This window comes from Monodon monoceros, unplaced genomic scaffold (assembly GCF_005190385.1).
Source record: "Monodon monoceros isolate NGI ecotype Baffin Bay Population unplaced genomic scaffold, NGI_Narwhal_1 Super_Scaffold_1, whole genome shotgun sequence".
Taxonomy (NCBI): domain Eukaryota; kingdom Metazoa; phylum Chordata; class Mammalia; order Artiodactyla; family Monodontidae; genus Monodon; species Monodon monoceros.
The window spans coordinates 72,201,849-72,227,440 of NW_021703765.1; the positions used below are offsets into that span (position 1 = coordinate 72,201,849).

At 54.0% G+C, this 25,592-nt stretch overlaps 1 protein-coding gene across 6 annotated transcripts in view; it reads right to left on the reverse strand.

Annotated features, from left to right (window-relative positions):
- Positions 1-1,165: 1,165 nt before the first annotated feature.
- Positions 1,166-25,592, reverse strand: part of TPCN1 (two pore segment channel 1) — a 62,530-nt gene continuing 38,103 nt past the window's right edge. For 4 of the 6 annotated variants that reach the window (XM_029229482.1, XM_029229502.1, XM_029229466.1 and 1 more), the window contains 24 exons: positions 25,474-25,587; positions 24,517-24,647; positions 23,557-23,645; positions 21,785-21,819; positions 21,170-21,228; positions 20,824-20,923; positions 18,733-18,849; positions 18,385-18,509; positions 17,086-17,134; positions 16,499-16,562; positions 15,403-15,447; positions 12,952-13,008; positions 12,820-12,873; positions 11,652-11,724; positions 9,542-9,649; positions 8,469-8,540; positions 7,837-7,926; positions 6,369-6,484; positions 5,576-5,622; positions 4,950-5,018; positions 4,670-4,754; positions 3,374-3,513; positions 3,099-3,179; positions 1,166-1,433 (listed from right to left, as the gene is read on the reverse strand). In XM_029229482.1, coding sequence (XP_029085315.1) covers positions 1,314-1,433; positions 3,099-3,179; positions 3,374-3,513; positions 4,670-4,754; positions 4,950-5,018; positions 5,576-5,622; positions 6,369-6,484; positions 7,837-7,926; positions 8,469-8,540; positions 9,542-9,649; positions 11,652-11,724; positions 12,820-12,873; positions 12,952-13,008; positions 15,403-15,447; positions 16,499-16,562; positions 17,086-17,134; positions 18,385-18,509; positions 18,733-18,849; positions 20,824-20,923; positions 21,170-21,228; positions 21,785-21,819; positions 23,557-23,645; positions 24,517-24,647; positions 25,474-25,587 — 2,040 coding nt within the window. In that variant the 3' untranslated portion in view covers positions 1,166-1,313. Of the gene's footprint in view, positions 1,434-3,098; positions 3,180-3,373; positions 3,514-4,669; positions 4,755-4,949; positions 5,019-5,575; positions 5,623-6,368; positions 6,485-7,836; positions 8,094-8,163; positions 8,195-8,468; positions 8,541-9,541; positions 9,650-11,651; positions 11,725-12,819; positions 12,874-12,951; positions 13,009-15,402; positions 15,448-16,498; positions 16,563-17,085; positions 17,135-18,384; positions 18,510-18,732; positions 18,850-20,823; positions 20,924-21,169; positions 21,229-21,784; positions 21,820-23,556; positions 23,646-24,516; positions 24,648-25,473; positions 25,588-25,592 lie in introns of those variants that run through there. The other 2 variants (XR_003794506.1, XR_003794505.1) reach the window with 2 other exon arrangements.

Genomic DNA, 25,592 nt, shown 5'->3' on the forward strand with positions numbered 1-25,592 from the left:
CTGAGATAGGCTCACCGCCCAGGAGAGCTGAGCCGAGGCTCCCTCTGCTCTGACCCTGCTTCTGCCGCTGCCACCACCGCTCACCGGAGCTGCCGACGCCGACAGCCTGCTATGGGCTCAAGCCCCGACTGCATCCTGATCTCAGAGAACTCTCCCAAGGTCCCTGGGGAACTCAGGAAACTGACAGGCCACCTGAACCTACTCCGGGGAGTGGAAACCTCGGGGTGAGCCGCGTCCTCAGCCCTACCTCAGTCAGGTCCACGGAGGGCGACTGCTCAAGGTGAGGGGGGAGCTGGCCAAGGAGACCACGGGTTCAGCCGCAGGGCAGCCGTGGACAGCCTGAGGTAAGCCTCCGTGCTCTTTGTTCCCGTTTCCAGCAAATGCACACACGTGAAAGGATCTGCTGTTGTCTTTAGCAGAATCCTGAATTAACCAAAATGTCTTTTTGCTTAAACAGGACGATCCCAAGGAAAAGGGATTTAAGGAGAAAGCCCATTTCAGGACCTGGTCTGGGGCAGTAGCCATCGGCCTGGCCTCTTGCCCGTCTTCCTCCTCCTACTGGGCTGTGATTCCAAAGGCCATTTTAGGAGGATTTTCAGCAACAAGGGTTGAAACCAAAAGAAGGGTAGGTGAGAAGGCTCATGGAGCTGGGATACGGCCTCTCTCGCCTCCTGGCACTGGCTGAGATCTGACCATACGGAATAACCACAGCCCTGGATCACTCGTCCCAGTAGGTGCTGGGTACTGGTCCCCCAAGGGAACGCCCAATTTCATTATTATATCTAGAGACATACCAACCCAAGGATGTGGGTTCTTTCCTTCCTAAGTGGTTTTGTCCCTAAAGCAGAACACAGACACCCCAGGATGTGGGCCACAGGGCAGGTTAGTGGGGAAGCTAGCTGTCAGCCTGGGCGGGATTCTGAAAGCAGCATCAGGAAGACGGTATGGATCTGGCCTAGGGACGCTGGCCCACGCTGAAGGCAAGCCCTGCAGAGATCGGCAGAATCCATTCAAGTGCTCTTGTGAAGGGGCCTTCTGGAGATTTCCATGTTAAGAAGAGCTCCTAGTGGCCTGATCCCCCCAAAATGAAACTGACTTCTGGGGTTAACAGGGCAAGGTGGGTACAAACCAAACCTCAACTTGTCTGCCTGTCTTTCCTTTTTCCTATATATAAATATTTGCATATTTATGAATGTATGTGTATATATGTATATAACATATATATATATACACACACACATTATTCTGATACATTGTAGTAAAATAATACTATTGTGTTATTGCATAGAAGAGATGGCTTTTGCAGGCTGGGCTTAGGTGATGGTCTGGGAGCGCTGGCGGCTGCCTGGAGGCTGCGGGGTGGTGGGGACCACGCAGCCGCTGAGCTGTCGTTGCTGCTGCTCCTGCTTCCGGGCGTGTTCCTCATACCACTCCTAAGGCAGAGAGCAGACAGGGTGCTGAGCGGGCCCCGGCCCTGCCCCCCAGCCTAACGGGGTCACCCAGGCTGGGCAGTGCTGTGACCCTCCCAGACCTGCTGGGAATTCTGAATAGGAGGACCCTAAATAGAAAAATGACGATGCAATCTTTCCCTTTTTAACTAGAGGTTTGCAAACCTCCTTGTCAAGTGTGCCTGCTTTCAATGAGGCCCAGGTAGTAATAATCACCCTTTACTTGTGAACATGATCTGTGTGGTTCACAAAGGGATGTGTGCCCCCGACCCCCTCGCCAACCCCCTGTGTTACCCCTTTTGAGCTGGGTGTCCTCATTTTACACCCAGGAAACCCGAAGCTCAGAAGTTGTATAAAGTTGTATGAAGCTTGAGTGCATCTCCCAACTGCCCAGTTGCTTTGCTGCCCTCCAGAATGGCTGTGAGAGCATTTTGAAAAAAACCAAACAGCTCACCCACCTAAGACTATTATCATTATATCCTCCGACATTTTCAGGGACAGACGTATTCAGGTAATTGAGAAATTTTAAATATAAACCCTATGTTTTTAAAGAGTCTGAACCACAGAACTTTAGAGCTTAAAAAATTAGAGAGATGGCCTAGTTCTGTGCCCCCTCTTTCCACAGAGGGGGGAGCCTGAGGCCAGGAGTGGACGGCCCGACGGCATGTCTAGTGCCGTCCCCTCCCCTCTGCTTCGTGAGGCAGGGACTGTCCCCCTCTCATAGATGGGGATGGGCTGCGTGACCTGCCCAAGGTCACGGAGCCTGGGATCAAACCCGGGTTTTATGACACCAGAGCTCACATTGATTCCTCATCTCTGTGACTCGGAGTGCAGTGATTCGCCAGGTCTTCGCCCAGACCCCTTGTGTTTTTACAGATAAGGTGCGAGTCGCTTCAGGGGACTGCAGCCTCCCGGCCTTTTGGGCTCGGACCCTGGTCATCACTGTCCCAGGGAAACAAGGGTTTCCAGCCTGAAAACAGCATAGTCACAGTGGCTGGCGAGGGAGCTGGGAGCCTGGGCGGATGGGTGGCCCGAAGTCCATGGCTCTGTCTGGGCTGCAGAGCGCCAGCCCACGGGGTGCTTCGCAAGCTCTTTCACTTAGCAGCCAATGTGGGAAGACGGGGAGAGTTTGCAAAAAAAATACCTGACTTTTCCCTTCTCTTAAATTAGAAAACAAAAACAGTCAAAAACCCCAAGAGAGCCAGGTGCAGCAGGCCCTTGTTCCTATCGGGCAACGTCTGGCTGGATGTGGGAAGGACCATCCTCTTTGAAGAGGCCGGTCCAGGCCAGCTCGCCAGGGCCCCCCATGCTCCCTGCTCTGCCTGGAACGTCTCCCGCTATACGCGTTTCCTTTGCTGTTCTGGCTCAGAGGAGGAGAATGAGATGAGGTCAGTGACATATGTGGAAGAGTGGACAGGGTGGCGGCCTATGTTGGGGAATGCTTCAAGGGTTCAAGGCTGAGCCCTGAAGCCCCCCGCGCCGCCGACCCGAGCAGTGGTCCACTGGCAGTGGTCCCAACAGATAATCCCACAGCTCCCCACTAAGCTCCCCACACATCAAGATGGGGACCAGAGAGCGGCCTCTGCCCAGCAGCGGGAGGACCACTCCCAGACAGGAGGATCTGGGCAGCGTGGTCGGGGGTGCTCCTACCTGAATCTCCTCTTGGTACATCTTTAGGCTCAGATCGCTTTTGGTCCTCGATCTCCGTCCCAGAAACACCAAGGTATTTTGCTAGAGAAGAACAGAAAGGCTGCAGGGACCAGCCCGAGCTAAGGTCCTGGCGCCCGGCCTCACCCCCTCTTCTGGCTTCTGCAACGGTGCCCCCCAAAAGTGTCACCAAAACTTGAGGGGATGGACAGCGGGGGAGTGTTTGCACTAAGCCGCAACCCGCTCCCTCCGTGGGACGAGGCCCTGTCGCTCCCCACCTCGTATCTCTCCATCTGGGAGAGGATCTTGAGCAACTGGGCGATGTCAGAGGCGGCTCCCCAGGCCTCCTGGTAGAGCTTCAGGACAGCAATCAGCTCATCTTTGGAGATTTCCTTCTCAAGGGTGATACCGCCGTCAACTGCAGGACGGGAGGGCGGCAGGGGGAAGGAGCCTGGGACTCAGAGCCCCCCGTCTGGCTTGGTTTAGCCATCCTCCCTGCTCCCTATGGGGGCCTTAAGGTTCCCTCTCCCAGCAAAACTCTGGATCAGCACGACCACCTCCCCCCACCATCTGGAACTCACGTCCCTCCCCATCCCCTCCCTTTGCTGGGGCTGTCAGGAGCACTGGTCAGGCCACCAGCTTACAGGGGACAGAGGGTTTCAGGAGGGAGTCTCCGAGCAAAAAGAAAATGATCAGGTAGTCTGAGAGAACAGAGATTTGGAAACAAGTAGTAGTAACAGGGATGTGGCAGTTCTGATGGAGAATCTGGCAAGAATGAAGGATCATTAGGCAGAAAGCGATGCACTTTCTGGGAAAAGGGAGGCAAGGGGTCGCAAGCTGCAGAAGGAAGCAGTAGTAGGCTCCGGTCAACGGTATTTACACCGTTTAAATCAAGAGCCAGAGGACGAACACGGGGTTTAGAAATGCGGAGACGATAACTAGAAGGGGGAACAGCTAAGGATGAACAGTCGGGGAGACGAGGAAGGCGGGACAGGGGGCTGCTGGGGTCACAATCAGCCTTTGATTTTTCTTGATCTCCGGGCTGTACCGTTCTGATTTTTTACATGAGATCACGTGCATTTTTCTGTCATTTAGTATTTGAAAAATCAATGCAAATAAGAGATCAAGAAAGCTAAGCCAGGACTTGGGTGGTGGCACAGTGGTTAAGAATCTGCCTGCCAATGCAGGGGACAGGGGTTCGAGCCCCGGTCCGGGAAGATCCCACATGCCACGGAGCAACTAAGCCCGTGCGCCACAACTACTGAGCCTGCGCTCTAGAGCCCGCGAGCCACAACTCCTGAAGCCCATGTGCCTGGAGCCCGTGCTCCGCAACAAGAGGAGCCACGGCAATGAGAAGCCCGCGCACTGCAACAGAGAGTAGCCCCCCGCTCGCCACAACTACAGAGAGCCCGCGCGCAGCAACAAAGACCCAACGCGGCCAAAAATAAATAAAATTGAGGGGAAAAAAAAAGAAAGCTAAGCCAGATCAGTAAGCTGAACTGCCAGAAGACTGGACAGACAGACAGACAGACAGATAAGCGGCAAACGCCCCTGCTCCAGCCACTTGCACAGACCTTCTGAGTCCCGGTTCTTGCGGCTGTAGTTCATGCGGAAGACGAAGGCTTCGAGAATGAAGGCGACAATGATAGTCATCACCACCTGGCCAGGCATGGAGAGGAGGAGCAGAAAGAGGAATGAGGGGGGCGTGAGCTGCTGCGGGGCCCCAGAGCCGACAGAGCCCGGTCAGACGTGTCCCCGGCCCCCTCCTCCCTGAGCTACTGCCCGAGAAGCAGGGGCAGCTGGAGGCTTGGAGGATGGAGGAGGGTGGAGGGCATCCTGTGTCCCTGGACCTACCATGGTCACGATGTAGAAGGTCATGAAGTAGAGGCGGCTCCAGTGGGAGGTCTGCGAGGTGATGCCTTCCTGGAGACAGAGGGAAGCCGGGAGTGAGCGAGATCCTGGGGTGGGGCCGGGTCGCTGTCTACGCAGGCTTCTCCGTGGCCCCTGCTCTCTACAGACCCTTCCTGATCGGTTGTGGAAGACGAAGGAGGGGGACCTTGCTCCCTTGGGTCTAAAAATCCCTCTGAGCTCCTAAGGCCTGGACACTCCCCCCAGGACTGATACGGCCAACCTTTGGAAGAGTTTAAGGAATGGAAAAAAACAACCAACCAACCACACTTGCCACACTGTTTCTTGATTGAAAAGTCTCCCTCACAGTGGTGGGAGCAGGACAGAGACCCAGAGGCTAACTGGCCTCTCCTGGCTGCTGGGGGATGTGTGGAAAGCAGGGACAAAGGCCACGTCCAGCAAGTGCGGAGGGGTAGGCTCTTGGGATTCAGGCCATACCGCGGTGTCCCTGCAGAACCCTGCCCCTGCGGGGGACGGGGAGAGCAATGCGCCCCAGGCTGCGTGAGGGGAGACGGGAGCTGGCCTCAGAGAATGGTGGAAGGATGCCCCCAGAAGCTGACGGAGGTCCTTACCATGATGATGTACCAGTTGTTGACAACTGTGAGCTCAAACAAGGTCACTGCCAAAGGGAAGGGAGAAACAGAAAGCATCTTGATCAGACCTGCTTTTGCAAAGTGACTGTCAAGCGGCCTCTCTCCACCTATCCTGGGTACCACGCACTTGTCTGCCGGGGTGGCCTGTGAGCTCCCAAGAGAGCAGCCAAGGCGCTTCCTGAGCGTCCACCCCACAGGAAGTGCTGCCATCTTGGCCGGTCCCCAAAAGGGTGCATCTTTGGCCTCAGCAGCTCGTGATGGACCAGGGGTGGAGATACTGGGGAAGGAGTCCCCGGACCTTCCTTGGTGTAGATCTGGGATGTCGTGAGGGGATCCCTTCCTCTTGAGAAGCTGTGTCTGGCCTCCCGGCCTCTCCATGGAAGCCAGGAGCAGAGCTGTGTGGGCCTGGCCTGGGTAGTGCGGGACACTGTGGCTGGCTGGTGTGGCCAGGTCCCACCCTGCAACTGTGGAGCTGTGACAAGGGGGCTGGTTCCCTAGCATCGGGCTGTACCCATCTCCCAGCCAAGCATGAAGCTCTGCTGCTCCCCCAATGCTGAAAAAGTAACAGGAAACAAGCCCTGGGGTCTGGCCTGGACTGTACCCCCAAGGCTGGGCAAACCACAGGCTCCACTGGGGCCAGAGAGGACTCGAGAAAGTATGGCAAACGGCTCGGGATGGGGAGGCCTCGGGCAGCTCTGCTCCACCCCACCTGGGACCTGCAGTGACCAAGGCAGTACCCAGGGCACGGTCCGCCTGGGCTTTCCGCACTCACCAAAGCTGTTCAGGATGTTGTCAAAATTGTTGAGATAGTAGTAGCCTTCCTCCACCACAGTCCTGTTGTCCACGGTGTGATTGAGCCAGCGGTAGGCGTCTGCCACTGTGCTCGTACTGGCCGGGGGAGACGGGGCGGGGGGACAGAGGGTTGGGCGGGAAGGTCGCAAGATAACTGGTCACCTCAACAAAGTACAGAAAGTTTAAGCAAACCAAGGTCTGACTGAGGACCGATCTCGTCTCTCTTGGCCCAGCCTGGTTTCCTGCCGAGCCCCCAGCTCCCTTGCCTGTCTTCCTGTCCCCAGGGTGCTGGTGGGAACGCCCAGACTTGCCCCCCATTCCACCTTCACTTGGCATTTCTCTGCCGCCAGCCAGGCCTTCTTGCTCTCAGCGGCCAGAGCCCGGCGCTCTGGGAGGGAAGACAGAGGCAGTGCCTCCTCAAACACCACCCCCAGTCCCCTGCCCCCACCAGTCTGGGATCTGCCCTGGAGGCCGGGTGCCAACGGCAGCCCTCGAGAAGGGTCCTCCCCTCCTCCGCCTCTCCCCAGCACCTGGCTGGAGTGTGTTCTGTTCTAATCGGTTGCCCCTGTTCTGAGAGCTTGTTTGCTACTTTCCTGCCAACCTCTTACGGCTGATCGGCTATGATTCACGGGGATGTTTTGACAAGCCTGGTCCTCGGGCCCCCAGGGAGCTTGTTCCCAAGGCAGAGTCCTGAGCCTCTGGCCTGTGTCGGACACGCAGGGTGGGGTCTGGAGTTTGCCCTTTTAAGCAGCGGCCCTGAGGATTCTCATGTGCCCCAAGGTTTGTGACCCACTGCTACAGGCTCTGGTTCTCAGCTTAGCCTGACGCTCAAAACGGCTACCAGTGTCTCTGAGAACTTTCTTTATCAGCGTTTGAAACCATAAGGACCAATTTTAAGAGAACACTGGATGGAGAATGAATGGCAGAGCACACGGATTTCATCATGGGGGCTTAGGAGGAAAGGGAGTGATCAAAGGAGGTTGTGTCCCCTGCTCTATCCCTGCCCCAGAGACCTTCCCGCACGTGTCTGCCCTCATCCTAACAGGCCACCCCTAGCTGATGTGTCTGCCCAGGTCCCCAGTCACCCCCGGGGAGAAGCAGGAGGAAGCTGTGGGACTCTGGCCTCGGGCCCCAGGCTGCTCCCGGTTCTGGAGGAGCCGCCGGCGCCCAGCCCAAAGGGTAAGCTGATGGAGACCTGGCTGGAGAGTGGCTCCTAGACCCTGCCTGGGGGACAGGGAAACTTGCTCAGACATCCTCACTTCAGAGAGGGCCCTCTGCTTCCAGGCCCCCTCCCTTAGCTGCTGCACTGAACTAATAAGCCCTGGAAGCAAAGCAGTGATCCTCAGGGCTTCAGAGGGCGCTGTGGCCTGGGGAGGTGGGCCCCTGAGGGATCAGAGGTCAGCGCTGCAGGCCCAGCTGCCTGGGGCTGGGGCCTGCTCCGTACTCACTTGCAGCAGTTGGGGTGGAGGGTCCCACAGAAGAATTCCATGCCCACGATGGCAAAGGAGTAGTAGAAGGTGAGCAGGGTGAGGCCCAGGCTAGGGAGGAGGGTCAGAAGAGACAGGGTGATCGAGGGCCGGCGGGAGACAGCAGCTCGCCCGGCGCCCCGGCATCCTCAGACCCGAGCTGACCGATGGAGACGCATGCCCCTAGCCAGGTGCACCAGCCGGACAGTGCCTGCAGGGGAGGGGCCTCGGATCCAGGTCTGGGGTAGAAAACGGCTCGAATCAGGACTCTATTACCAGACGCCCCTCTACCAGCGATTCACCCCTTACCTGTGAAGGTAGACTCACAGGTGACCCTTACCTGTGAACATAGACACAGGTGGTAAGTGAGTTGACAGCTCCCTGCCCTCCCTACTAAATATTTCAGACAGGTCAGTGGAGAAACGTGGAACCAGGGAGACCTGTGGTGGTCAAGGTCTCGGTCTCCTTGAAGAGATCTGACCCTGTCAGGCCCTCGATTTTTGTCATTTTTGGGACTCCCCCTCCCCCTCCCCCCGAGACCACCCAGCTGCCCACCCCAAGGGGGCACAAGCCTCACGACGCCTGGCCCTGGGGGCCAAGAGGCAGGGCAGTACCTGGCCATCCGGGGCAGCAGTTCAAACATGGTGTCCAGCACGTTGCGGTAACGCTTCTTCAGTTTAAACAACCTGAGCGAGGGAAGCGGGCCGGGTCACTTACGGGTGCCGGGCGTGGCCGCAGCCCCTCCGTCCACAGCACCAGGTGGGGCGCGGCAGGCCCGGGGCCCCTCCACCACCTGAGCGCCTACTTTCCCCAGAGCCGCCAGCCAGGCACTCAGCACGGGCGACTCGCACACGGGGCAGGGGCAGCGGGGGTGCCGGGACATTGCGGCTGGACGGGCCCTGCCCTGAAGGGAGGCAGGGCAAGACTCTCGTGAGCAGGCGCGGCGGAGGCTGGGTGCAGGGCGGGGCCTTGCCCGGGACGCTGCGGCAACGCTGGGAGGGGAGAAGGCCGCGCCTGCAGAGGAACCCGCAGTGCGGCAGCTGCTCCAGGTAAGAAAGGGGCACCCTGTCCCTCACCTCCACCTCTCCTCCTGGGCAGGACGGGAGGGGGCGATGGACGTGAATAGGATCGCAGCTGGATATTCTAGAGGAAAACCAGCCTTCTGAGGACACACAGAGATCTCTAGTAAGGGACACCGCCCACGGATCTCTACAAATTTGTGCTGGTTTCCTACGGTGGTCCCTGGGGGAAAGCTGAGAGCAAGTGAGGGTTCTTCTTGACAAGGGACTGTGCCAGACAATCACGGCTGGCTGTGGTAGGGGCTCGAAAGTCCCTCTGGGCCCTCAGAGGCCGTGGCTCTCTGGCTGATGACTCTGAGCGCGTGTGTTTCTGCGGCTGCAGCCACCAGCACAGGCCAAGTTCACTGGAGCCTGGAGCCACGTTTCTCTTCCACAGTCAGAGGCAACGGGTCCCAGGATGTGAGGAGGTGGGCACACCTGCCCAGGTGGAGACAAGGCCCCCACCATCCCCCCTCCCCCCACCCGCACTAGGTGCTCCTGCAGGGGCCACGCCACCCCTGACACCAGGCCTGTGGGCCTTCTGGCTCCTGGTCACTCCCCAGGCCAGCCTCAAGGCTCTCCCCACCCTCCCCTGCCCACCACTCCCAACCCCAGCCCTGCCCTGTCACCTCAGCAGCTGGAGGGGACGCAGGACCACTATGAAATAAAAAGGCTCCATGTTGAAGGCCAGAGCCAGCAGTCCCAGGAAGGCGAACGCTGTGACGAAGAAGTCGAACCTGGGAGGGAGGAGGAGAAGCCATGGTCTGTTCGGCCCACCCCTAGCCTCCCCAACGACGGCCAGTGGCTCCTCAGCCCTGTGCCCAGCACTCCCTTCCACGGAGCCCACACACCAACCACCGCAAAGGCAGCCACAGGCCCCGCAGTGGCCCACAGCCAGCCAGCTTCCTACCGCTATCGGGTTTCTGAGGCTGGTGTGGCTGGGCCCCAGTCACAGCACACACCTCAGGGGTCAGACATGCCTATGGAAGTCCCTGGTGGCGCAGCGGTTAAGAATCCGCCTGCTGGGTCTGCCTGCAGATTCAGGGGACACGGGTTCGTGCCCCGGTCCAGGAAGATCCCACATGCCGCAGAGCGGCTGGGCCCGTGAGCCATGGCTGCTGACCCTGCACGTCCGGAGCCTGTGCTCCACAACGGGAGAGGCCACAACAGTGAGAGGCCTGCGTACCGCAAAAAAAAAAAAGAATCCGCCTGCCAATGCAGGGGACACAGGTTCGAGCCCTGGTCCGGGAATATCCCACATGCCATGGAGCAACTAAGACTACGGAGTCTGTGCTCTAGAGCCCGTGAGCCACAACTACTGAGCCCGTGCACCACAACTACTGAGCCCGCACTCTAGAGCTCACGAGCCACAACTACTGAGCCTACACTCTAGAGCCTGCAAGCCACAACTACTGAGCCTGCGCTCTAGAGCCCGCGAGCCACAACTACTGAGCCCGCGAGCCACAACTACTGAGCCTATACTCTAGAGCCCGCGAACCACAACTACTGAGCCTGCGTGCCTAGAGCCGGTGCTCTGCAACAAGAGAAGCCACCGCAATGAGAAGCCCATGCACCGCAATGAAGAGTAGCCCCAGCTCGCCGCAACTAGAGAAAGCCTGAGCACAGCAACGAAGACCCAACACAGCCAAATAATAAATAAATAAATAGATAGATAGATAGATAAATAAATAAGAATCCACCTGCCAATGCAGGGGACAGAGATTTGATCCCTGTTCTGGGAAGATCCCACATGCCGCGGAGCAACTAAGCCCATGCGCCACAACTACTGAGCCTGCGCTCTAGAGCCCACGAGCCACAACTATTGAGCCTGCGCTCTAGAGCCCGTGAACCACAACTTCTGAGCCTGTGTGCCATAACTACTGAAGCCCATGTGCCTAGAGCCTGTGCTCCACAAGAAGAGAAGCCCTCGCACAGCAATGAAGAGTAACCGCTGCTCGCCGCAACTAGAGAAAGCCCGTGCACAGCAATGAAGACCCAACGCAGCCAAAAATTAATTAAAAAAAAAAAAAAAAGCCTAGAAACCCCTCCTGAAGGTCCCGCACTGGTCTCATGGCAGACACGGGTTACACCAGCGACCCTGGTGAAGGCACTGAGGGGTGGGGCAGGACCACAGGGGAGTCCCACAGGGAAAGCAGGACAGAGAGACCCTCTCCTCCCAGATACACATTAAGGCCCTGCAAACTGCATGCCCACACACTACTGCTCTGCCCGACTCTTCTCTACTTATTAACTTGTTTTTACTCTCACGACCCAAGACCTTGTGAGTGCAGCCCGATTTCACGGGTGAGTTAACGTTCATGGGCAGTGAGCCACCTCTCGGGGTCTCTGGAACAGGGAGAAGGGCCACCAGCTTGATGCTGACCAAGCATCAGGACCTGTGGCACTTCCTTCTCTGTGGGTGTCATGGTTTTCGTGGAGGAGAAAAGAGCTTAGTTGTCAGGGAGGGGTGTGGGGTTAAGTGACTCACAGAGAGCCAGCTGGCCTAAGGACCCCAAGAGGCCGTGTCCCTGAGAGGGGCTGGCGGGGGTGGTCTGAGAGAGTAAGATCAGGGCCTGACCCTGGGGAGGCCTGGAGCCACTGGCAAAACTGTGCCAGGAGACAGGGGCCTGACCCAGCCTCGGACCTTCCCTCTGAAACTGTGCAGTGGGTGTGGACGGAGAGGACCTGTGGCTTTCATTACAGTCTCTGACGTGCGTGAGAAACATGCTCTCTACTCACAGATTCCATCCGGAGGACAAGTACTCAACGGGGCCGAGGCCGGCTACTTTCAGGAACAGCTCCACCCCGTAAACTGTAAGCAGGAAGACGCAGTTAGCAGCGGCCCTGCCACAGCCTCTGCCACCCCTGGGCTGGCTCGTTTCCTCCTCGAGACTCTCCTGAGGTCTGGTCACGTGCCCTCCAGACACCCACGTCACACCCGCACCCCTGAGAGAGTGTGGGCTCCAGGGCAGGGCCTGGCCCAGACGCTGGCCAACCGGGGCCGCCCGCTAACAAGAAGCACTCGCCTCCCACTCCCTGGGAGTGGCCGCAGGCACTGTCTGTCCATCCAATAGGTATTTCCTAAGCCCTTCTCCCGTGCCAGCCATTGCACTGGGTGCTGGGTGCCCAGCCCTGAACAACACAGAGCTTAGAGTCTAGACTCAGGGGAAAGACAGCAAACTGATAATGTTAGACTGGGGGAAGAGTGTGACATTTGAAAGAAATCAGGGGCCAAGCCGGATATGATCTTGGCCTGCTTGAGGGGCAGAAGGTAGGTTGGTGTCATTGGAACATAATGAAAGAAGGAGCTGAAGAGGGAGCTCTGGAGGGGGCATCAGATCACACAAGTGACACAGTTGGGAGGAGATTCCAGGTCTTTCTGACCCCAGAGTTTGTGCACTGAATCACTATGCTACTCTGAACTCCACAGAAAAAGCCAAAGGGCACTGATCAAGGCAGTAAAAGTCATGCTTTTTAAGAACAGTGAAAACAACTTATGTCTAATGTTTAGACATAAAGGGAGAGGGCTGTCAGAGCGGTGTGGTGAGGGGATGAGTGTGCCAGGGGAGGAAAACACCTGTGCAGAGGCCCAGAGGTAGGAAAGGGCAGGGGCCCTGGGAAGTGGGATGTGTTCAGGGGGGCTGCAGGTGGGGCGCGGGTGGTGGTACTGGCAAGAGATGAAGGCTGAGAGGGAGGCAGAAGGGGCCCGCACGGGAACTTGGTCTGGAGGCCAGTGGGCAATCACCAAAGAGTTTGAAACAGGGGTGGGGTAGAATCAGACTCGATTTCTGCTCCACCCTCATCACGCTCCCCCGCTTTAGAGAAGAGCCATGAGATCTTAACCCCAAAAGAAGTTGCAGCCAGTGGTTAGGACAAGCACTTGAGCAAAGCCATGTCAGAAACTTACTGGTCAGAAAGACGAGGTAACTCCAGGGCACATGCTTGGAGAAGAAGTTCCCACCTGTAAGAAGAGAGGCAGCAGTTCAAGAGGTGGGCCAGGTGTGCCCACAGGACAGGCCAGTCCCCTAGCCAGGCTCACCTTTCAGCATGAAGGTCTCCACAAGGATCCAGACCCCATTGACTGCCACCACCAAGTCTGCAACAGACAGGCTCATAATAGAGAAAGCACAGGTGGGTGTGGAAATCTACAGGTCACAGCTGCAGCCCCTGGTTAGTTTCTAGGCAGCTCTGAGATATGCAGAGAGCAGGGCTTGTAACAGATAACTTCCTGCTTAATGCTTTTACCATGAGCTAAATCAGCCAGTAGCTTCTCTTAGAAAATAGTTACAGATTTCTAAAAATCACCCTCTATGTCACTACAGGGATACCAGTTAAGATGTTTCAGTAAAACCTACAGATTATTCCAAGTTGGCGTAAAAGATGGACCATATACAAAGGGTTTGAGTATTGAAAACATCTGTTTTTCCCTAGAGATATCTGGCTTTTAAATGACTGCAGAAACTAGTCAGCAAAACTGCATATGCGTTTGGCCTTTCACCTAGCAACCCTACTTTTAGGGATCCATCCCAATGAGACATTAGCAAAAACACAAATGACGTATACTGAAAGCTATTCACTGAGGAGCTATTTGTGATAGCAAGGAAACTAGAAACAACCTAAACGATCAATAGGAGACTGGATGAATAAACTATTATACGTTCGTGAAATGGCGTACTCTCAGCTATAAAAAGGAATGAAGAACATCTCTGTATATTAATATGGTGTGGACTCTAGGATGGATTGTTAACTGAAAAAAAAGCAAGGTCGAAGAAAGTGTGTAAATTATGCTAGTTTATTTAAGGCAGGGAAATGTGCATATATGCACCTACTTATAGTTTTTTAAAAAATGGAAGGATAAACTACAATAAAAGTTACCCACTGGGGGAGGTGACAGGATGGAAACAATTCTTCCTTGAGTATACTTTCTTTTGTAGATCTGACTTGGAATCATATACATATTTTACATAATTATAAGGCAAAATGCAATGTAAAAAGTGGCCTCTAAAAATATTTTTTCAAATGAAATAAAGAAATGTAGATGGTGACATACCCACATGGAGAAAAACTACTCCAGATGAATTTAAAACACAGTCATCTGAATCCCTGGAGTGGTGTTTCTAGCAATTATATTATTAGGGTTGTGTTGGTATTGTTTTTTGGAGACTATTATGTGTGGACTGTGGGATAAAGCAAGTGAGGGACTGTGTCAGTGTTGTTGGGAACTAGGATTTTAAGCCTGGGAATTTAGACGTGAAAGAATGATGAGGGCTTCCCTGGTGGTGCGGTGGTTAAGAATCCACCTGCCAGTGCAGGGGACACAGGTTCGATCCCTGGCCCAGGAAGATCCCACATGCCATGGAGCAACTAAGCCCGTGCGCCACAACTACTGAGCCTGCGCTCTAGAGCCCGCGTGCCACAACCACTGAAGCCCGTGTGCCTGGAGCCCATGCTCTGCAACAAGAGAACCCACGACAATGAGAAGCCCGAGCACCGCAACGAAGAGTAGCCCCTGCTCACCACAACTAGAGGAAGCCCGTGCACAACGACGAAGACCCAACACAGCCAAAAATAAAAACAACTAAATTTTAAAAAAAGAAAAAGAAAAAAAAGAATGATGAAGTTAGGTAAAAACCCTATAGTCCACAATTTGAATTAAGAATATCAGGATAAACTCACAAGATAGTTTATCTTTTAAAAATCCAAAATCCTACCTCTGTCCATGGAAAGGCCTGGAAACAATAACCAACTCAAAGCAATGAGCACCTCTAGCATCTCAGATTGTGGTCTCTAAACACCATTTCCCATTAAATGGAACCAGAACTCCTTAGAAAGAGTGAATTCAATCAAGCCTCTAGATTAGTAGAAATGTCGGCATCTGTGCTGTCCAGTTGGTCATCGTTAGCCACACACGGTTACTGAGTGCTTGCACTGCGGCTATCGTGACGGGAACTGGATTTTTAAGTTTTAGTTGGTCTAAATTTAAATAGCCATGTATGGCTGGTGGCTGCCACACTGAACAGCACAGCTCTAGCTATAACTACCAAATTACAGTAAATAAGCAACAGAGGAACATGCAAAATCAAGAACGAAGGACAAACAATCCTGTTCCTTCAACTAAATATTGCAAGAGGAAGAAAACGGATTGGGGGAGAAACCTACAGATTAAAACAGACTGAAGTGACATATCAACAAACCACAATCTGTGGTTCTGGAATCTGCTTCCAAAAACACCAGGTCTAGAGAAGGGGTGATGAGCTGGACTGAGGCGATCAGACAGACAAGAAAGACAGGCAATGAGATGATAACTGTTGACGCTGGGTGATAGGTATGTGGATGCTCTTTACAATCCTTCCACTTTTATACATGCTTGGAATTTTCTGTAATAAACAGCCAACATCGTAACTGCAGGATTTATCCCTTGCATCTCCACTTTCCGGAGCAGTAAGACTCAGGAGGAAAGGGACCTAGAGCTGTGATATTTCACACTTACACATGAAATACTGGAAGGCCTTGGACTTCACAAGGATATTAATTCCTATTTGAAGAGAAGACATGTTAACAGTGAAATTTTCATGTACAAGTACACGTTCCCCTACCACAGACATCATGTGTGTAAGCAACCGGGGTGTTTATGCCCAGGGGTGAAAAAGGAAGGGCCTGCTCTCAGAAGGACACCCACGCTTGTGCCCGGACCCCTGGGCAAGGGACTGGCAACATTCCCTCTGGAAAGAGGCTGAGCAACCTGGAGCCGGGACAGAGCAGAACAATGCTTTGCTGGCCGCTGCTGAAACTGTGAGTCTGCTCCTGGCCTAGAACCAGCACTGTTTATTATCCCCTTGAGTAATTATCATCCCAATGGAGTAGAAAACTCGCTGAAGAATATGGAATAATAATAACAGCTGTGCTCAAAGTCCTAGCTGTGGGAGAAATAACAACATAGGACATACCATCTTAACTCTTGTTCATATGGCCCAGACCCCTGTGAGCTAACCATACCCCATGTGGAACTTCAAAACTGGCATTAAATTCAGGGAAAACTGTTAGGTAAATAATATGGGGCCCTCCGATTTTAAAATCTTCAATTTTATACAATGCAAGCATTATGTGAAGGATCAGATACACCAGCTATATATCCTGACACTGGAGGAAGGTCAAAATCCATCATTAGGTAAAAAGGCAGGTTTCAGAACAGAATATATAATGTAATCCCCACTGCTGTTTTTAAAATGCACAGAAAAATAACCAGAAGGAAACACATCACAAAATTAACCGTGGTTATCTCTGCCTGGGAGACTTTCATTTTTTTTCTAATTATTTGACTTCGTATCAGTTTTCTTCAATAAATAAATATTCCACAAATTTTTTTTGGTTTGGTCCTAATCCAACACTATTTCCCTGCTGGGGTAATCACACATAGACATTTCGCATACACACACACACACACACACACACACACACACACACACACACACACACACACACACACACACACACACACACCCCTCTGGACATGTTCTTTAAATGCTTATCTGTGGTCACCGGAAACCTCCATTCGTCCCCAGCTGCCATATTCAGGTCAACCTTACCTTTGAAGATGAGGAATGCTGTCCTGGGAAGCTCATCAAACCAGTGCTCTCTATTTCTCTTTGCCTGGCCAAGGAACAGGGCCATAGGAGAGAGGGCGTTAGGACCAGCGACCAGAGCCCAGCCCTGGGGGCATGGATGCAGCTTTCCTTTCCTGCTCTCCTGGCTAACTTGGGAAACCATGAAAACACTCAGGGATCTAAAGAACAACAAAGCCAGCCAATGTTTGCTGAACTCTTCAATGTGCCATGCACTGCCATTGTTTTTACAGAATCCTGAAAATAATGCGGTAGGTAGGGACTCTCATGACCCCACTTCCCAGGTGAGACAAGCCTTGGAAGGGTTCCATAACTTGCCTGATGTCACATGCTGACTAATGGGGTCCGAGATTCAGTGCTTTTAACCAGGACACCGCACTGCAGATGGACAGCAGATGCAGGGCCAGGGGCCACCTGTTATCCCTCCAGTGCACAGTGCCCAGCCGAGCTGAGATGTCCCAGCAGGGAGAGAGCTGGACAGCCGGGTGCCTCCTGGCCTCATCCCCCTCCCATGGAACCGTCTGCCGGGTGACTCCCTGGAGAGCACCCACCTTCCACTTCAAGGCGGCAACTTCGTAGATGTCTTGAAAGTCCTTCAGGCTGTCATAAGCACGAGGGCAAAACAAATCAGAGCACGTTCCCACCGAGCCACGGTCCTCTCACTCGCCTGCCTATGGTCACCTTCGAGGGGTGCAGTGGGGGAGGGGAGGAGGCGACATCTGCGAGTCCCAGCGCATCAGGGCCCAGGGGACCCGTACCTGCAGGCATTTCATCTCCTCCTTCCTCCAGGGACTATGGATACTTAATCCACTCAGTCTACACAGACCACTGCTGGCTTCCGTCCCCCAGAGAGGCAGCCCCCAGATTACCACCATTCTTAGACAGACAGGGACTGAGCCTCCTTTAGCAGAGGACTTAATAGAACAACCGGGGCAGAGAGTTCAGCCCAGAGCTCGCTCGCTCACGTCTCTACAGCAGGCCTGCCTCATCTCAGATCAAAAAGAAGGGTTTGGGGGGCTTCCCTGATGGCGCAGTGGTTGAGAGTCTGCCTGCCGATGCAGGGGACACAGGTTCGTGCCCCAGTCTGGGAAGATCCCACATGCCATGGAGCGTCTGGGCCCGTGAACCATGGCCACTGAGCCTACGCATCCGGAGCCTGTGCTCCGCAACGGGAGAGGCCACAACAGTGAGAGGCCCGCGTATCGCAAAAAAGAGAGAGAGAGAGAGAGAGAGACAGAGACAGAGAGAGAGAGAGACAGAGAGAGAGAGAGACAGAGAGAGAGAGAGACAGAGAGAGAGAGAGACAGAGAGAGAGACAGAGAGAGAGAGAGAGAAAGTGTGTGTTTCACGTTGCTCTGTGGATTAGCTCACATGCAACCACTTGCTCATGGCTCAAGGGTGAGCAGCTGGGCCAGTCCATTCCACGAGCCAATACATTCCTTTTTTTTTTTTTGTGGTACGCGGGCCTCTCACTGTTGTGGCCTCTCCCGTTGCTCAGTGGCCATGGCTCACGGGCCCAGCCACTCCGCGGCATGTGGGATCTTCCCGGTCCGGGGCACGAACCTGTGTCCCCTGCATCGGCAGGTGGACTCTCAACGACTGCGCCACCACGGAAGTCCCATTCCTTTTTTTGTCTCAAGTTTAAACTGGATTTGGGTTGGACTTTTGTTACCTGTAAAAAGAATCCTGAGGAATAGGGTCTACATGCGTAAGAATCTCTGAAGAAAACTAAATTCTCTACGAGCCTCTCTGCCTGCCCACTCCCCAGCCCCCGGGCTTTTGAAGGCCCCAGCTTCCTCTTGTGAACGCCTCGTCCGGCCACACTGCGCCCAACTGGCATCCGCTCTCACCTGAGCAGAGGCGAGTTGCTCTGATTCAGGGCCTTGAACGTGAGATAGCGCTCCCCGGCAGTCATCCGGGGCTTGTAGAAGCGCATCAGGCCTTCAAACTGCCTGTAGGAGATGCCGGCAGGCCCCTGGGGGAAGAGGGAAGACGGCCACATGGAACAGAGGGGGGGCAGCCATGCCAGATGCCCAGCATCACACAGGATCCCAGGGCGCCCTGTTCTCTTGTTCTCCCAAGGGCAGGACTCCTGGTTTCGGAAGCTGCCGGCCCGCCCACGCTTCGGGGATACCGTGGGGCAAGGGCTGGGGAGCAGGGACCAACCTCCCTCCCTGGCTCAGCCCCTGCCCCGCTACCCGTTGGCTGATGAGCAGGCGGTAGGCGTGCTGGATGGCGGTTCGCTTGTGTAGCAGCAAAGACTTGAACTTGTGTTTCTCGATGTCATTGAAGGTGTCAAATACCACGGCCAGAAGCTGTGAGGGAAGAGCAGAGACCTGGCTCCTGTGCCCGGCGGGGCCTCAAGAACCAGGGAGTCGTTCTCCAGCCTCCAGAGGGCGCTCTTCCAGCCACCCCAGAGAAAGGGGTTGAAAAGAGCCTCTCGCCTGCCCCAGGTGGTGTAGGAAGTTCATCTCCAAGACTCAGCGGAGGAAGGTCATTCATTGCCACTTGTAAATTTCCCTCTAAAGATTCATGAAGACACTGCTATCACATTTTCCCCAGGTTTTTCTTCTCTCCGCCTGTAGCTCATCCCTGGCTGGGCAGTTTTATAAGGGGAGAGAAGCAGCGAGGGGAACACACTGGGTTTTTTGCCCAATTCAGCTCCGTGTGATGGCCGGGGAGGCTGTGTGTCCATCCTGTGCCCTCCCAACCTCAGAGCAGGAAGGAACATCACTGTGCCGATGCTTCCTCTCCTGTCCCCTTGTTCCTCCTCCTGGTGAGTCTGCGTGGCTCCAGAAAGCAGGGGTGTGAGGTGGCCTGCACAAAAGGGCACAAGGTTCTGGAACTTTCTAATTCCAAATTTAGCAGGTGAACAACACAGTCTGCGTTATCAGAACGCGATGGGAGGCCAGGTGCAGAATTTGGAAGACCACTTTTTGGAAACACTTTTTCTTTCAAAAATATTTTGAGGGGAACTCTTGTCCTTTCCATCCCTTCTAACTGGTCCCCCATACTTCCTTTTAGATCAAGGGAGAGTTAGCATCTGTAAAGGGCCAGAGAGCAAATCTTTTAGGCTCTGCAGGCCAGATGGTCTCTGTAGAAACCACTCAACCCTGCGGCTGCAGCATGAATGCAGCCGTGGACGATGTGCAAATGAATGGGCCAATAAAACTTTATTGACAAAAACAGATGGTGGGCTGGGTATTGGCCCTGATTGCTGACCCATGCCCTATATTTTCACAGCTCTAAATATCTCTTAAAGCAAATCAATTACACATAAACTATTTTTTAGATTCTAAACTAACAACAGTATAAAAGAGCTGTAAGATGTTCAAAGAGACATCTAACATACTTATTTTGGGTTTTGAGGAATTAAAAAAAGAAAATATTTTCCTTCTTAAGATGTCACACTTTTAGGAGATTTCACAGATCTACCCCAGAGGAAGTGTTTTCCATTTCTATACTGGGCCTGACTGCGGTGACTGGTGTGAGAATGCTCTTCAGAAGTATAAAAATAAATGCAAGACTTGATAAGGCCTCTTCCTGGTAATTCTGGCATTGATGTGGGCTCAGCACCAGCCTGACGGCCCGGTCCGGGAGGCAACCTGCTGGTGGCAGGACACTCCTGGTGGCCGGCCGAGCCCCTGCAAACACCTCCAAAGTTCCCAGTGTGCATGGGGGCTTTATGTTCTCCCTAAAGGAATATGTTCCGTGTTCAATTTCCCAATGGTTCGTGATAAATGAGCTGGAAATACACAAGACATTCCTGGCATGTGGCTGCAGTAGGATGGAGTGGCTAGGAGCAGGGCTCTGGAAGGAGACCAGCTCACCCGGCCACCCCGAGCTGTGCAGGCGAGTTAGCCTATCAGTCTGATCCTCAGTTTCCTCAACTATAAATTGAGCATAATAAGAACTCCAGGGTTTAAGTGTTAAATTATTTAACCCTCATCCATGAAACACTTTGCACAGTGCCTGGCTAAGGCTTAATAAGTACCAGCTTTTATAGTTATTATATGTTTGCCGTGAGAAGGAAAAGATCCCAGGGTAGCCTTGGTTTAAACCCTAGCGCTGTCAGCAGCAGTGGCGGCAGGCTAGCTCCTGCTGGTAACCAGCTGCACTTAAGTCCCGACAGGGAATTCCTAGCCACACCACACTTGCCCACGGTCTGGGACCTCCTTCCCCAATGGTCTGCCCTCGGAGGCCGAAAGCTGTCCCTACCTCATCCCCACAGTGCCCAGCAGAGTGTGGGCGAGGGCTGCCTCAGTGGAGTGCGAGGCAAGGTCACTCACCAGGTTCATGATGAAGTACAGCTCGATGGAGAGGTACACGATGAAGAAGACGCAGGACCAGGGGTTCCGGGAGTAGGAGGGCATCATCACATCTGGGAAACTGTGTTTGCAGAGTGTTACCCGCAGGGCCCGTGTCTGCTGGTCTCCGTCTTCTATAAGGACACCTCTTCTCCTGCCTTGCCGGCCCCCTCCCCGCTCCCCTACTCTTGGCTCACCAGGCCACTCCCGTCCCTCACGGGATCCCAAGAACCTGTCTGGGCCAAGATGTGGAATATTCTTGGCTGAAAAGAGGAGAAGACCCCGGGCACTAGAAGAGGGCAGAAGCCAAAGCAGGGCCCGAACTTACTTGGCGGTGGTCAGAAGGACGAACAGACTGACAATGCTGTTCTCCAGGGTGCTAAAGTACTGAGGAGGAGAGGGAGAGGTGGGGACGTGGCCGCCAGGCCGAGGGCACACCCCACCGGGAACAGGCTGCCTGCGGTGGGCCGCCTCCAGAGCCCTGCCCTCCCCCTCCCTGCCCCGCCCACTCCTTCTTCCTCCCAAGGGATCCCTGAAGGATGGCAGAGGAACAAGTAAACATGGAGTCCAAGGCCTCCTCCTTCCTGAGCTCAATGCTTCCGGCGGCAGCAGACAACTGGCTTTGGGACTTGTCTCCCAGGGAACCACATATGCACAATTAGCTGAGCTCTCCTCCACTGCTCCTCTGCCAAAATGTGCCTGTGTTCCAAATCTGATCCCGGAAACACCCCTCTCAAGGACAGGGCAGGGGGTCCCCCTTGGCATTCAAGGAAGGAGACAGCTCAAATCTGGGTGACGGGGCACTTTCAGGTGCCAGAAGCGGTGATGAGAAACCAAGCAGGGCATCCCTTCCTAATACAGCTAGGGGGTCAGTCCAGCCACCTCATCTGAGGGGAAAGGCCTCCCATAAAGGAAGAAACAGACAAACATGTTGATTACTTACGGGGTCTGAAGGATTAGGGGAGAACAAGTAGAAACCTAGAAGAAGGTGGTGGGAAACAGATTGAATAAAGGGTTAGAGCAGAAGAGTCCCAAACCCAGATGTCAGAAGGATTGGACAAGTAAATGTGAATCAGTGCAGTAGGCAGAGGAAAAGCACAGGGAGTGGTGGGGACTGTGGCAGAGCACCAGACAACTGCTGCCATTCAGTGACCCAAGTACCATCAAATGTATGATTTAAAAAGGCTGTATAGGGACTTCCCTGGTGGCGCAGTGGGTAAGACTCCATGCTCCCAATGCAGGGGGCCCGGGTTCGATCCCTGCTCAGGGAACTAGATCCCACACGCATGCCGCAACTAAGGAGCCCGCCTGCCGCAACTAAGACTTGGGGCAACCAAATAAATAAAATTTAAAAAAATAATAAATCTGTATAGTAAAAAAAAAAAAAGCGGTACATACAGCACGGTGACGACAGTTAATGATACCGTATTGTATATTTGAAAGTTGCTAGGAAAGTAGATCTTAAAAGTTCTCATCAGAAGGAAAAGAAATCGTAACTCTGTATAGTGATGGATGTTAACTAACCTTATTACGATGATCACTTTGCAGTATATACATAGCAAAGCATTATGTTGTCTACCTAAGACTAATAGTGTTATATGTCAATTATATGTCGATTTTTTTAAAAAACGGAAGTTAAAAAAAGTTAAAATTTTTAAGGCTGAAAATCTGTATTTTCATGTAAAAAAAATAAAATAGTTTTAAAATGCTGGCTCAACACTTTCAGACCAAAGAAAACTCATCCACAGGCTGGATTTGGAACCCAGACTGCCGGTTTGCGATCTTTGGTTTTGAGAACATGACAGCCAAGCACAACTCCAAAGGGACCCTGTTGTTCCCCTGTAGCCAAATTAACACCATTAATTTTTTCCCTCTCAGAATGAGCTATTCCCCGAGTCCTTGAAATCCTGAGTGGGAAAGGGAGTAACTCTGCCCTCAGGGGAAGTCAGCCCCCTTGGAACACAAAGGAAATTCTATCGAGAGTGGGGTGGAGGTGAGGTAAGTGGGAGTCAGTGGCTCAGGACAGAGCAGTCACGAGAACCCGGGGCTTTCAGTGCTGGTGGGGACCTTAGAGCCAGGGCTCTCTAGTTCCACTGCCTTTGCCATCTGAGTACTGGAGAAGGGACCTTGGGCTACCTCGCCGTGTTCTAAGACCTCCACGGTCTAAGCCCTGTGTCTGAATGTGGCTGTCGCATCAATACTTGATCTTATCTGAAGAGGCAAGGCCTCCTCGGAGTTAGAAAGGCCATGACCTTGCTTTTACATCTAGTGAAGCTGAAGTGTGCAGACCCTAAGGTCCTAGGCACACGCTGTAGAGAATCCCTCCCCCATGTGCGCCAGGAAACGCACGAGAATGTTCACTGCAGTGTGACCTGTGATAGTGAAAAGTGCCCACCAACAGAAGACGTGATAAATAAATTTGGATATATTCACGTATCAGATCACGACACTGCGGTGAAAGTGAATGACCTACATCTACGTGCAGCAGCATGAATAAAGGCCGGGGGTACCTCTGGGAGCCGAAGGGAATCGAGATCAGGAAAGGGTACAAAGGTGGCTTCCTTTATTTTTTCCGATATTGCATTTCCTCAGTTGGGTGTTTACATCATTTTGAAAACCTTCCTGAATTTCTGAAACGGTCAAAGTACCTTTTTTTCTCAACTGTGAGTTTGCTTTTAGCGAGCGCCTGCATCCTGGGGCACAGGAGAAACTCACCAAGGATGGCGAAAATGATCATGAAGAAGAGGAGCAGCGAGAGGATGTCCATGAAGGGCGGCAGAGACTGGAAGATCTGGCGCAGGTTGCTGGGGAGACAAACGGGGCCAGGAGGGGTGAGGCGCAGCCGGGGACGGGCCAGGGCCCCGGGGGTGCTGGCTGCGACTCCTCAGTGGGGTACATGCCTGTCGAGATGGGGGTCTGGTGCTCCCGACCCCCAGAACACTAAATCCCCTCTTGCCCTGGCTTGTGACATCATGCTTAGTGATTTCCTAGGCCTTCCACTCAGTGGGTGATGGGGAAAGAACCGGGGCAGGTGTAGCACTTACTGAGCCCAGGCAGGCAAGTGCCTGCAAGAGACGGAGACGGCAGGAGAAGGCCAGGTACATGGCCTCGGGTGACAAGGTCAGCTTGCCTGGGATGTGGGAAGACATTTCAGGGCCACCCAGTCCTAGGACATTTGTCTCCGGTTTTAAGGACGGGCACCAAGCGTAAATGGCCAGCCCGCTCTCATCCACAGTACCCCAGCCAAGAGGCTTTCCAGATGGATTCTCAAAACTCAGTTTGACCTTAGGCTAACGGCCTGGTTTGAGTTCAGTACCCCCCGGCTCAGGGGAGGTGTCAGGACAGCCTGCTGAGTCACGTGGACTTTGCTGAGTTCCTGCTTTAGGCTGTGTTTGGGCAGGTACTGTGCTCAGAGAGAGGACCAGCCCCAGAGAAGCACAGGAAAGGCAGTAGAGAGCCCTGGATCCGGAGTCAGGAGACCTGAACTTCAGCAGGAAGACCACCTGCCTCTCTGTGTGGGTCGAGTAGCAGAGGGAAGTGGGCATGACTATGTCCTACCCAAGTGCAGGAGTGGCCCTACTGCTACATCACTCACTGGCTCCCGCTTCACTGGCCCGGAGGTCCAGGCCAGGCCCTGATAGCGACTGTCTGAGCAGCTCCTCCCCCAGGCCTTACCGCCGGACGCCACCGCAGTACCGACAGTCCACCAGGAAGATGCAGCGCAGCGCCCGGGTCACCCGCACGTGGGACGTCTGCCGTACCAACACCACAATGGCCTCAACGAACTGCACCACCAGCACAGAGGTCTGTGGGTGGAGGGCACAGTGCGCTGTCAGCTCCTCTGACCCAGCCCCTCCTGTACACCCTGAACAGAGGGCTGGTTGGATACTGCCCAGCCCGGCCCGGAGTCCAGAGAGACCTTTCCCTCGCCCTTTCTCACCTCCCCCAACATCAAGCGGGCCCCAGGGAGAAGCCCTCTGGCTGCTGGCATAGATGTGCAGTCCCAGGAGAATGAGCCCCAGGGCGATGCTCCCAGCAGCTCATCAGATGATACCCGCTGAGCAAAACTGCTATTCCGCAGGCCACATCCAGCCACGCTCTGCTTCCAGCTCTCCCCGCTTGCACCGTGAGGGCCCCTGAAGTCTGCAGCACACCCTGACCTCCAATTCCTTGGGCACATTCTCCTGTACAAGTGTGTGGGCTTTTTACACTGCCAAACGCCACTCTGACACATCCCGACTCATGCCTCTCTCTGCCGCAGAGAGAGAAAGCATATAATATGGTCCTGATCGGTGTGGGCGTGGAGGCCACACAGAGCTGGCTTTGAATCCCAACTCACCGGGATTTAGATCCCATTCTCTTCCAACTGGCTGCACGTACGATAGGAAGAGCACTACACCTCCCGCAAACGTCATCGTGCCAGTGCTTGGCACGCGCTAAACGCCGAACCACATTCGCTACTGTTAGCATCACTGTGACACCTGGAGCAAGGCGGGAAGCATGGCGAGGACAGGGACCCAAGGTTACACTTCTGAGCGCAGGACCAGGCCCACGGGGGACTTGGAATTGAACTGAAGATACAGACTTGAAGTTGACAGGGGAGGAAATGCTGTAGGGAGGTGGGCACAGCACCTTGACCATGGTCCGTCTGTGCCGGATGAAAGTGTGAAGGCCCAGCCACCGCAACTTCATGCAGAGTTCAAACACGACCACCATCAGGGCAAACAGCTCCAGGGTCGCGTGGACCTGCA